At 37.1% G+C, this 13,350-nt stretch overlaps 3 protein-coding genes across 3 annotated transcripts; 2 read left to right on the top strand and 1 right to left on the bottom strand.

Moving 5' to 3' along the window:
• Positions 1 to 19: 19 nt before the first annotated feature.
• Positions 20 to 4,545, bottom strand: LOC104764785 (galacturonokinase). The gene is made up of 14 exons (XM_010488382.3): positions 4,244 to 4,545; positions 3,801 to 3,914; positions 3,623 to 3,694; positions 3,196 to 3,239; positions 2,685 to 2,829; positions 2,378 to 2,443; positions 2,124 to 2,203; positions 1,906 to 2,005; positions 1,376 to 1,527; positions 1,193 to 1,233; positions 1,066 to 1,094; positions 902 to 971; positions 693 to 782; positions 20 to 554 (listed from the first exon to the last, which is right to left on the bottom strand). The coding sequence occupies exons 1-14, from the start codon at positions 4,265 to 4,267 to the stop codon at positions 307 to 309; spliced, it is 1,275 nt and encodes a 424-aa protein (XP_010486684.2). The 5' UTR covers positions 4,268 to 4,545; the 3' UTR covers positions 20 to 306.
• A 1,078-nt stretch (positions 4,546 to 5,623) lies between these two features.
• On the top strand, positions 5,624 to 7,442 carry LOC104764786 (putative pectinesterase/pectinesterase inhibitor 24). The gene is made up of 2 exons (XM_087503292.1): positions 5,624 to 6,629; positions 6,739 to 7,442. Exons 1-2 carry the CDS (start codon positions 5,624 to 5,626, stop codon positions 7,413 to 7,415), a joined length of 1,683 nt encoding a protein of 560 aa, XP_087359418.1. The 3' UTR covers positions 7,416 to 7,442.
• A 2,659-nt stretch (positions 7,443 to 10,101) lies between these two features.
• LOC104764839 (receptor-like protein 43) lies at positions 10,102 to 13,293 on the top strand. The gene is made up of 2 exons (XM_087502138.1): positions 10,102 to 10,690; positions 11,714 to 13,293. Exons 1-2 carry the CDS (start codon positions 10,102 to 10,104, stop codon positions 13,291 to 13,293), a joined length of 2,169 nt encoding a protein of 722 aa, XP_087358264.1.
• Positions 13,294 to 13,350: the final 57 nt, after the last annotated feature.

Consider the following 13,350-nt stretch of genomic DNA (forward strand, 5'->3'; position numbering starts at 1 on the left):
GAATTAGAAAACATTTTAGTTTACCCCAAAGTTTGTGATTGTCCAATTTAGTTCAAAACGGTAGAGTAGATTTACATTATGTATTGTCAAACAAACTCTTCGTAACAAAAAAAAAAAAAAAATGTCAAGAGATGCACCAATTTTACAAACTTTGCAAAATCTCTCATGTATACCTCCGAGCCGAGAGACCAGAGAGAGAATCAAAAAGAGATGAACAAACAAGAATCAATAAAGCATGAGAGTATTAAGGGACAAAGATCCGAGTTTGAATGGCATATCGGATATAAACCAAAACTCCGGTTTTGATCAGAGAAGAACACGAGCAGCGTCACCTGCTTCACAGATGAGAACAGGTTTTCCTCCATTCAGATTCTTAGCAAACTCGGGTTGGGCCTTTTCATATTCATCCTTCACATATGAAGCAGCTGCCTCTGCTGTCTCTGCATCTACAAAGGCGACACAACATCCCCTGAAACCTGCACCACTGAACCGAGCACCATATACACCAGGAGCCTTCCGGAGAATCTTGTATAGCTGTATCAGTGGCTCCGCACCTTCAACAAAACTCGCAGAATTTCAAACCAAAATGATGAGAGATAGAGAGAGAATCATGTCTGTGAAAGGACACTTGTGGTATGTTATCACTTTAGGATATGTTGCATTATGGGAGAGAAGAAGGAAAAAGAGTGTACCGCATTCGTAATTCTCAATAGAACTCAAGCCGGATGCTGAAATTAGCTTTCCAAATTCTTCAAGATTACCTGCAGCCCAGGCTTCTCGTCCTGAAATATTAAGAATAACAAATCACAATCATTCAAACAAATCCGTATAGCATCATAAAGAGGTTAATGATTCATTTCTGCATGTAAAGAAACTTCTGTAAGAATTCAAGAGCATTTGCCTTTGATAACCCGCATGTTTTCGGAGAAATAATGCTCTGCTCTTCTAGCTAAAACCGGTTTCAGCTCATGCTGCACGAACAAGTATGATTGCATTACATATTTATATAGGGATGATTTAGGTGGAATCTGCTATACCACAAGCTTGAGAATATTGTTTTCATACCTTGTGAGCTTCGTAGACCGCATGCTCAACTATTCAGTGGGACAGTTACAGGCATGGCAATAGAGAAAAATCTTATCAGCATGCAACTAATAAGAGACATAAATTCCACACTCAAAAGTTTTTTTACCATTGCACAAGGTAGGTTCCAGCTCACTGTTCCCAGATGCACTGAAGAGAACACAAATCAAGGGAAGGTTGTTAATCTTGTGATGCAGAAATATGAATAGAGAGAAATGGACTTTGCAGCATTTCCACGTCAAAAGAAGTGAATATGTAGATAAATATGTGAATTGAGCAGATTTGCACATACGTCAAAAGAACCTTTGCAGCCTCTCGACACTCAGAAACACGCAGATTATATCCTGGGTTGGTGGTCAATGCCTGCCTCAAGCCTGAGAATGCTAACAATATCCTGAACGGTTTCTCCAGTTCAGGAGCCTGTACAAGCTCGTGGTTCATAGTCTGCATATCTTAAACAGATTTTCTGAGATGACAGTTTCTGGATGGATATAAAGGTAAGCAAGCAACATTCATGTTTCCATATCTATGGCTGGTTAGGAAGTACTTCTTTATGAGCCTCCTGATTCTAACCATTCATAATCCTTTTAGTAGGAACTCAGCATTGAAATATATAAAAATTGAAGAAATGAAAAGATTAAACACTTGTTTTCTTGTGAGATCTGAGAACGTTGTCTATCTCATTTGATCGCGAATCAGAATTTTAGTTTAGAAATCAAAAATATCTCAGGCTTCCCATGGGAACTTGCGCAATAGAACAGTCCTGGTTTTACCACATGAGCAAGCTTCTTGCTTATTTTGCACAAATCAAGAAAATTTTACCTTGCAGTCCATGTATGTTAGACACCCATAACTCGAAAGCAAAATAGCTGATTGATCCAGTATTCCATTCTTCAGACCCAGATACCCGTTCTCAATAAGTCTGCAGAAACAAAATAAAGCACATGTATATCAACCAATTTGCAGCACTAAAAAGGCAACTGCTTATGAAACAATACAGATGAGCTTTTTAGTTGCATTAGAGGGAAAATTGTATTTACCTGTCATATTCAATATTCTCTGTCGGGGATACAGTCAATTCGTTTGCATTCTCTAAAGCTAGCAGGTACGCCACACCAACCTGTCACATTTCTGGCGATCATAAAATAATATACAAGATTCATTTTCCAAAAAATAAGAAGTAAACATCATTCCTCATATGCTAAAAGCGTTTAGTTACTGGTAAAGGACAGGAAAAGTTCTCTTTCCGGAGATACTCCTGCTGTACAAAACCTGGTGGGATTTAGTTACTTACAGCAGCTGATGAGCTAAGCCCAGAACTATCTAGTCCATTCGAGCCACTGAGGTAACCAACAATGCCCTTCAAAGATCAAAAAAATTACTTAGAAACACATTAATATACCTTTTGCTTAAAATACAATTATCAATTATGTCAACTATTATGGGGAAGCATGGCCTAAAAGATCAGGTATGGCAACCAAATAAGGGTAAACGTGGAACACCAGAAGATCACACGGCAAATGTGCAGGCTAACCTCATTCCCCTTTATTGTTCAACTTTAGCTATAGCAATATCAAGAAAACGAAACTTGAGTTTGTTACCTGTTCGAGATTCTTTTTGCTGGTCTGTAATGCATAAACCGCTCCTCTGGCATAAGTGCCCCAAATGCTTTTTTCCTTCGATGGCGATGGGGTACTTGCATCATTCTTGTCTGCTAGGCCTATTGGGTGCTGGATTTCATCTACACTATAATTCAAAAACCCGAGAAGCTAAAATAATAAAAGTGCATGAAACAGAAACTAGAAAAAATTTGCAAGCTCAACACTGAGTCACTGATACTTTGTTTCCCTTACAGCGCTAAGGGTCCTCAATTTCCAATGAATTCTAGAGAAAGATGCGCAAAACAAAAAGGTTGAATCTGATAAATGTCTAAGACTTAATCTACATACATATAATGGTTTGCTTGCAAGATCGAAATACTGCCAAAATACCCAAGATGCAGACTGTCTCAATAATATGTGGCTTAGTAACCAGCTAATGCATGTCTGACGATGGACACAGAAGTTTGAAAACACTAATGACAAGATGAGAAATCCTGAAACATATACATACCTGAAACATACTTCTCCTTCAAATTGTGCAGAACGCAGCTGGACCTGCATATATATTAGAAAGAGAATAAATGGTACAAAGACTTCAAGGCTCGAGTGAAACACACAGACAGAAGGAATTTTCCCAACTCAGAAATATATCTCAATCTCAAGCCTACATACCACATTCATTTTGAAAATTTTCCAATTCATTAATGCTACCTCAGGTCAGGTGATAAACAAAGAGAGACCAGGACACAATATTCTACACTACTAGAATTTCCATCTACTCCCAAATTGAACCGAGTCCAGCATATCAAATGCTAATTTATGAGAATTTCATTATACCATCAACGGGGAAGTCATCAAAAAAAATTAGAATGGTGCTTATTTGTGCAAGAATTCAAGCATACCAAACACACATAAGAATCATAATAAGTAATACAAACCTTAGTATCGCCTGATGGGACAAAACCAAGAAGGATCCCTTTATTAATCTTCATAGCTGATACAGTTCCACCCTACCAATACCAAAGATGATTCACATTTAGAAGGAAAGCGTATGAATCAGAGAACTCTAAAGATTGATCAAAACCGTGATTAAATCGCTGTTCATCACAAACCAACCTGATGATCAATGTGAGCTCCTAAAGGACATATACGATAAGGTGAGACCACCACTCGAACTTCTCCTATATCTCTTCCAGTCATCTGTGACACTGCCTCCTTTATGGAAATTAACTGCAAAACAAAAACGAACGATCTCGTAAGATTAACACCAGAGTCAGATTCCAAAAATACCCAACACACAAGAAAACAAACACTCGCGGCAATTCACATTGAGCTCTCTCCACACACACACACACAAAGACTAAAATAGCAAAATGTTCGATCACAAGTCCGATTTGACACCCGCCGCGAAAATGTACTACCAAGAGAGAATCATCTCCGTCGCTACTAAAATTTAACCCAACTGAGGATATTGCCACCGATTTAACCAAAATTTCGTAGACGATAACAAGCAGATTCGTGCGTAGATAGAGAAGAAAGAAAAAAATGAAGAAAATAACCTCGGAATCCGTAGGCCAAGACATCGCCGCGAAGCTTTCTTCCCAGATGAAGATCTGAGAATGCTAAGATTGTTTCGTGTGAGTATCTGAAATGGAGACGAAGAAGCGGGCAGAGTGAGTGAGTGCGTGATGTGGGAGTAACCGTGGAAAGAGGAAGATGACCAAATTGGGTGCTGTTTGGTAACACGTCTAATTATATCCAGCCTTTTTAGTTTATCCCTTCGCTAAAAAGGCTTTGATTAAAGTTTATGCTAATTTTCATGTAAATCAGTCTTTTTATTAAGCAACAACACACACACATCAAATCCTCTAATTTAAATACTACATTTTAGCAATGTGATATCTTGTATTTTATAAACCTGGGAGATTAATTAAATTAGAGAAGAATTTGATTTTATATATATATATATATATATATATATATATATTCTGGCTTATGGAGATATTAAAATTAGAGGTACATGTATTTGGCATTATTGCTCAAAACAAGATTAGAAAAGTTCTATAACAGGAGCAGGAGAAAACATCTGCTGACAATGTCAGGGGGAAAACAAATGAATCGATTAATTTCTTCTTTTAATAAAAATATTCTTTACAGCTATGTATCAAAATAATTAACCATCCAAAGTTGACAATATAATCCCAATAAATATTGTAATGTCAAACTGTTGATTTGAACAGATTTATAGTTTTTAATACTAACGAAACAAGTACATCTATGTCTAAAAACAAAATGCATTCATTCAAAACGAAATGCATTTGTGGAATTATTATTTTTCATTGGTTACATTTATACGATTTTATAAGTAATAATTGATTTGTTGACTATTGCTTGTGGTAGACGGTCCTCACATATATGAACGAACAAAAAAAAGACCATGGGTACGTGAAATAATAACCCCAAAGAAAAAGAACAATAAATTGAACACAAATTAAAAGCATAACATAAACTTAAATATACTTCCAATTAATTTTTGTAAACTAAAAGATTAAAAAAAATCGCCAAACCCATACAAATTTGTAAAGATACACACTTGGATATTATAATGTTTTTATATATATACAAATTTAAAACCTAAATACCAACCGAAAACATAGTGCTATAGTGGCCAATCTTAAACAAGAATGTTTCACGCCGACATGCTTATATATATACTACATAAAACATGAGAAGCACTTGTAGAGATATATATTTAATACATCCTTTGGTATTTTTAAGCTAAACTTCCCTTTGTGCCTCGCACGTAAGTTGGTTACGTCTATTCAAATTATAATGTCTTTTTCTATGTATTTATATGACTCTCCAACATCTCCAAATTAATATAACTAGCACGAAACCTCAAAAGAAAAGAGAAAAAGAGAGACGGAGGAAAAACGAGGATGTCCTCCACCTACGGCAAAGTCGATGAGCGTGAACACGTAATGCTGGAAGCTCGTCGTAAGACGAGAAAGAGAATCGCAATCATCGCTGTATCACTAGTAGTTCTGGCCGTGATCGTCATCGGAGCCGTGTTGGGAACCATGGCTCATAAGAAGTCATCAGAGACAGTGGAGATCAAGAACAACGGAGACTCAGTCTCCGCATCCATTAAAGCCGTTTGCGACGTTACGTTGCACAAAGACAAATGTATGGAAACCTTTCGATCAGCTCCAAACGCGAGCAGTCTCAATCCAGAAGAGCTCTTCAAATTCGCAGTCAAAATCACAATCGCCGAAGTTTCAAAAGCTCTCAACGCATTCTCTTCCTCCAACGATGAAAAGAGCAACATCGCCATGGATGCATGCGCTGAGCTTCTTGACCTAACGATAGATAACCTCAACAACACGTTAACGTCATCATCAAACGGTGACGTAACGGTACCTGAGCTGGTCGATGACCTCCGTACATGGCTGAGCTCGGCCGAGACGTACCAAGAGACGTGCGTGGATACGTTGGCTCCAGATATGAAGCCGTTCGGAGAAAGTCATCTCAAGAACTCAACAGAGATGACGAGTAACGCCTTAGCGATCATCACATGGCTCGGAAAGATCGCTGAATCGTTCACACTCCGAAGGCGTCTGTTGACAACCACTGACGTGGAGGTGGACTTCCACGTCAGCAGGAGATTGTTGCAGAGCACGGACTTGAGGAAAGTGGCGCATATCGTGGTGGCGAAGGATGGTTCGGGGAAGTACAGAACGATAAATAGAGCTTTAGAGGATGTGCCTGAGAAGAGTGAGAAAAGGACGATTATATATGTGAGGAAAGGAGTTTATTTTGAGAATGTGAAGGTGGAGAAGAAGATGTGGAACGTTGTGGTGGTCGGAGATGGAGAGAGCAAGAGTATTGTCTCTGGTAGACTCAATGTCATTGATGGAACTCCCACTTTTAAGACCGCAACATTCGGTAAAGTTCAAACAACACAATATCATTACTTATCATCCAAGAAAGTGGCTCATGTCATAGTTGGTATGTTTTATGCTCTGTTTTTTTTACTCTGTTCTGTATTGTGCAGCTGTGTTTGGAAAAGGGTTCATGGCAAGAGACATGGGCTTCATCAACACAGCCGGTCCAGCCAAACACCAAGCCGTAGCTCTAATGGTAAGTGCAGATCTCGCTGCCTTTTACCGTTGCACAATGAACGCATACCAAGACACGCTCTACGTGCATGCACAACGCCAATTCTACCGTGACTGCACCATCATTGGAACAGTCGACTTCATCTTCGGTAACTCAGCTGCAGTTCTCCAAAACTGCCGGATCCTCCCTCGCCGGCCAATGAAAGGACAACAAATCACAATCACGGCTCAGGGACGTAATGATCCAAACATGAACACAGGAATCTCAATTCACCGTTGTAACATCTCTCCGCTCGGTGACCTAACCGAAGTCAAAACGTTTTTAGGTCGACCATGGAAGAATTTCTCGACGACTGTGATAATGGATTCGTTCTTACACGGTTTTGTTGACCGGAAAGGTTGGTTGCCTTGGACCGGAGATTCTGCTCCGGATACTATATTTTACGGTGAGTATAAGAATAACGGCGCTGGTTCGTCAACGAGGAATAGGGTTAAGTGGAAGGGGTTGAGGTTTCTTAGTACCAAGGAAGCTAATAGGTTTACGGTGAAACCTTTCATCGACGGAGGAAGATGGCTTCCGGCTACAAAAGTGCCGTTCAGGTCCGGTCTCTGAGTTTGTCTATTCCGATGATGAGATTTCCAATTCAAAGCTCTTTTCTTTTTTTGGATATTTGTAAAATATTAATTTGATCATTATACTGTAAACATTTCAGTGTTACTCTTATTCCCTTGTAAAACTGTTTGATTAATTGATTTAATTAAATTTATCATTCAAAAACAATAAATAAAATTAATATTATTGTGATGGTTTATAGAGCAAATCTCATTCATTGCATTCTTATCGTGGACTATATTGACGCATTTTATATTGGCTCAAAAGCTTGGCTTTCTACAAAATTTGAGATGTATCTAAGTTTTGATTTAGAATTTACTGGTTATTCAAAACATAAAGAAACGTGTGTGTCATAACCAAAACTGCTGGGTCCCATTGGTAACGTTGAAAGAAGTGTACAGAATAAAAATTTTAATAAAATAAAATTTTTGGTAACATTTTCGTGATTTAAAAATTCAAAGCCGTACATGTGTTCACCAATCAAAGCGATTATGTTTTTTTTTTATATATAGTTCGGAGAACAATGGAGGACCTAAACTTACCTCAGTCAATATATCTACGAAGGTGGAAGATCCGATTTCCATCTTGAAATGATCCATACGTCCGATGTCATCAATCACATCTCGCATAGTGGTGGAAACATAGGAGGATCCACAAGGAGATTTAGCTTTACTTCTTTCCTCAAAGTCCCAGGAAATATTCTCATCCTCCCAAGAATTAGGACCATCGACGAAGAAACTGCTCCCATGTTACCATCTTGAAACAATCCTTATCCTTAGAGCAATTCCATCTGACAACTTTATTGAAGGCCTTTAAACAAAATACAATAAATGAACAAAGAAAAATGTCTAAAGAGGAGAAATAAATGTCTGCACAAAGACATAAAAGACATCTTAAAGACACTTAAAACACAATTTTGAAGGTTGCCAAAAACAAAAAAAAAAACACTTAAAACACCAGACGTGTCACTATATTACCTTTTTTTTGTTACATTACTATGATTTAACATGTGGTACACCACAATTATTTAATTTTATTTATAATGATGTTTGATTTTAGCGGTATTTAATTTAGTAATAAAATTATATATTTTTAATTTTTAATATTTTTTAAATTTAAGTGGTGATACAATTATTTTTAAAGTATTATAATTTTATTTGGATAAAACACTAAAATTATGAATTATAACTGTTTTTATAATGTATAATTAATCAGAATAATTTTTTTTATTTATTTAAAATAATATTATTATTGTTTTGTTTGATATATAATTATTTAATTAACTGATTGTTTATTTTTTAGTGTATACAGTTTAATGATTGATTTTTCTATTTTTTTTTTAAATTTTGGACACATATATAGAAAAGAAATAATTAAAACTTAAAATGCATAAACTAAAATGTACTTCAAAATGTTAATATAGATTTTTAAGACACCGTTAAAAATCTTGTTCAGTCCATCCAGAAAAGATTAATCAGAAAAAAAAAATTAAACATAATTAGAGTCGAATCTATTCTTTAAAATCAATCTAATAAATTTCTTCTGAAGCTTTTTTCTTCACGTCTTTTTTTTTTAGGATTTTAACTTTTCCAGAAAACACTATTAGGAATCGAAGTAGTATTTATATTTAGTAGGTGACATATCCACTTCTTAGACCATCTCTAATGGTTTTCCTTATTTTTTCCTCTATAATAGAGTAACTCTATAATAGAGGTGAGTTTTACTCCAATCCACCTCTATTCTCACCTCTAAAATAGAGATTGCTATTTTTCCTCTATTTATAGAGAAACTTTTGTAAAAGAAAATATGGTTTCTCTATAAATAGAGGAAAAAATCTTCTATAAATAGAGAAAAAAATAACAATCTCTATTTTAGAGGTGATAATAGAGGTAAAAATAGAGGACCATTGGAGATGCTCTAAAATCGAATTCTGTATAGTAAAACATACCCAGGTGATTGGCATAATTGACACCACAACAGAAAAAAAAAAAAAAAAAAAACTCGCTCTTCGGTAAGCAGTTGAATTTTTTATCATTGTTGGTTGATAGATATACAAAATAAAGAACCATTTAATTCAATAAAAACTTGACACACGATGAAAGTTTGGTAAATAACAATATTTTACCCTGAAAGGCAAAAGCAATCATTTAGTTGAGTTTAAATCAAATTTTTATATTACGAAATTAATACAAATTTGAGAAAAGTCTCATAAAGATTATATAGTCTATATTTGAGAAAACATGTAATATTATGAGAAATTTGTGAAAAAATCGGTGTCGATCGTCAATCACTACGACTATATAATCTTTATGAGCCATCTGAATCTCTCCTTGAATTTGGATATTTTTTGCTGGGTCATTTGAATTTGGTTGGAACTAAACAACTTGTCTTTTGAAGTTTCATGTACGTTAGACAAAAATGTGTGGAACTTGAATATTCAAATGTAAAGACTCTTTTTAAGTCTTTGCATTTTAACGTGGAGAACACTTGGTAGAAAGACTAGTTAAAATGTGAGGTCAGTCAAGCTGTGTTCGATTTATTATTCTTGTTTGTATTACTATTATCATGTATAGAAGAGAGATGGGGGCACGAAACCATGTATCCTTGTGGAGTAGAATATATTATTATTACCATCTCACCATTTCCCTGGTTTTCTTCATTATTTTTATAATTCAAGAAAATTAAAATGAAAGGCTTATGGAACTCGGAGAGTATCATTCATGTTACTCTTTGTTTTATTTTCTTTTTCATTTATTATTTCAAAGACGTTCTTGCTGCTCCTACTACTAGGCATCTTCTGTCTCGTCCCGAACAAAGGGATGCACTTCTCGCTTTCAAAAACGAGTTTCATATTGGGAAGCCTAATCGTTATTGTCCAAATGATAGTCATCGGAAGATGGAGTCATGGGGGAATAACAGTGACTGTTGTAGTTGGAAGGGTATCAAGTGCAATGCCAAGTCCGGAGAAGTGGTCGAGCTAGACCTTAGCTGCAGTTTTCTCCATGGACGATTTCATTCCAATAGCAGTCTTCAAAACCTTCATTTTCTAACCACTCTTGACCTTTCATTTAACGATCTTACTGGTCAAATCCCAGATTCCATTGGAAACCATTCTCATCTTATCAATCTCATCCTTTCGGGAAATCATTTCAGTGGTCGGATTCCATCTTCCATTGGAAACCTTTTTCATCTCACCTTTCTCGACCTTTTTTACAATCAATTATCTGGTCAAATCCCGTCTTCGATTGGAAACCTTTCTCAACTCACCGAACTCTGCCTTTTTAAAAACAATCTCGTTGGTGAAATCCCATCTTTTTATGGCAATCTAAACCAGCTGACCTCCTTATTTGTTGGTGGCAATATGCTTAGTGGCAATTTTCCTAATGTACTATTGAACTTGACATTTTTGTTAGAGTTAGATATTTCCAACAACCAGTTCAGTGGCGCGCTTCCTCCTAATATCACCGAGTTTCCGGAGGTCCCAAGAACCCAACATGAAATGAGGCTTCTAGACATCTCCAACAACAAACTCGAAGGTCAAGTTCCTAGCTGGTTATGGACTCTACCAAAGTTGGTCTACGTGAATCTTTCTAACAACACTTTCAACGGTTTCGAAAGATCAAAGAAGAAACAAGGACTATCCTCTGTCCGGAAACCATCTATATTGTACTTGCTTGGATCCAACAACAACTTCACGGGAAAGATTCCTTCTTTCATATGCGCAATGCGTTCTCTAAGCGCTCTTGATTTATCTTCCAACAACTTTAGTTGTTCAATCCCTCATTGTTTGGGAAATCTCAAGAGTAATCTTTCAGTTTTAAACCTTCGTCAGAACAATCTTAGTGGAAGTCTTCCAAAGGATATATTTGAAAGTCTAAGGTCGCTTGACGTCGGTCATAACCAACTTGTGGGAAAGCTTCCAAGATCTTTGAATCGTTTCTCTACTCTCGAAGTTCTGAACATGGAAAGCAATAGAATCAACGACACGTTTCCGTTCTGGTTGGGTTCTCTACAAAAGCTACAAGTACTTGTGCTTCGCTCCAATGCATTCCATGGACCTATACATCAAGCCTCGTTCCCTCGATTACGAATTATCGACATATCACATAATCACTTTGATGGAACTTTATCGTCAGAGTACTTTGTGAAGTGGAGTGCTATGTCATCACTTGGGACCGATGAAGATCAGCCTTCCCAAAAGTACATGAAAGATGAATCACGCTGTTACTATAATTCAATGGTTTTGATAAATAAAGGTGTAGATTTGGAGCTGGTACATATCCTTCAAATCTACACAGCAATCGACTTTTCGAGAAACAAATTTGAAGGAGAGATTCCAAAGTCCATTGGTCTATTGAAAGAGCTTCGTGTGCTCAACTTGTCAAACAATGCTTTCACTGGCCACATGCCTTCATCTATGGGTAACCTGAAAGCTCTCGAGTTGCTAGACGTTTCCCAAAACAAGCTTTCAGGAGAAATTCCACAAGAGTTAGGGAACCTCTTTAAAAACCAACATGAAATGACGCTTTTAGACATCTCCAACAACAAACTCAAAGGTCAAGTTCCTAGCTGGTTATGGACTCTACCAAAGTTGGTCTACATGAATCTTTCTAACAACACTTTCAACGGTTTCGAAAGATCAAAGAAGAAACAAGGACTATCCTCTGTCCGGAAACCATCTATGGTTCACTTGCTTGGCTCCAACAACAACTTCACGGGCAAGATTCCTTCTTTCATTTGCACATTGCGTTCTCTAAGCGTACTCGATTTATCTAGAAACAAGTTTAACGGTTCAATCCCTCATTGTTTGGGAAACCTCAATAGTACTCTTTTAGATCTGAACCTTCGGAAGAATAATCTTAGTGGAGGTCTTCCAAAGGATATATTTGAGAGACTAAGGTCGCTTGACGTCGGTCATAACCAACTTGTGGGAAAGCTTCCAAGATCCTTGAACCGTTTCTCAACTCTTGAAGTTTTGGACGTGGAAAGCAACAGAATTAACGACACGTTTCCGTTCTGGATAGGTTCTCTACAAAAGCTACAAGTTCTTGTCCTTCGATCCAATGCATTTCATGGACCAATACATCAAGCCTCCTTCCCTCAGTTGCGAATCATTGACATATCACATAATCACTTCGATGGAACTTTGCCATCAGAGTACTTTGCGAAGTGGAGTGCTATGCTATCACTTGGAAAAAATGAAGTTGGGTCTGACGAAATGTATATGGGAGATGGCTATTATCAATATTCATTGGTTTTGATGAATAAAGGTGTAGAGTTGGAGCTGGTACGTATTCTTAAAATCTTAACAGCAATCGACTTTTCGGGAAACAAATTTGAAGGAGAGATTCCAAAATCCATTGGTCTATTGAAAGAGCTTCGTGTGCTTAACTTGGAAAACAATGCTTTCACTGGCTGCATGCCTTCATCTATGGGGAACCTGAAAGCTCTCGAGTCGTTGGATGTTTCCCAAAATAAGCTTTCAGGAGAAATTCCACAAGAGCTAGGGGAGCTCTCATTCCTTGCGTACATGAACTTCTCTCATAACAAGCTTACAGGCCTAGTTCCAGGGGGCACTCAGTTTCGAACTCAGGCTTGTTCTTCTTTCGAGGGAAACCTTAGACTTTTTGGCCCTTCTTTTGACGAAGTTTGCAGAGATATTCACACGCTACCATCGCATCAACAATATGAAACGCCGGAATCAGAGGAAGAAGACAAAGAAGAAGTGATTAGTTGGATAGCCGCTTCAATAGGATTCATACCTGGTATTGTATTTGGTTTGAAGATTGGATACATATTGCTTTCCTACAAGCCAAAGTGGTTCATGAACCCTTTCGGCCGAAACAATCGTAGACGGAGAAGCACTACAACGCACTAGAGAGGTAACGTTTTGACTTTTAATCGAATTTGTTAGCAAACACTAGAATAATTAAGT

Source organism: Camelina sativa, chromosome 19 (assembly GCF_030686135.1).
Source record: "Camelina sativa cultivar CO46 ecotype springtype chromosome 19, ASM3068613v1".
Taxonomy (NCBI): Eukaryota; Viridiplantae; Streptophyta; class Magnoliopsida; order Brassicales; family Brassicaceae; genus Camelina; species Camelina sativa.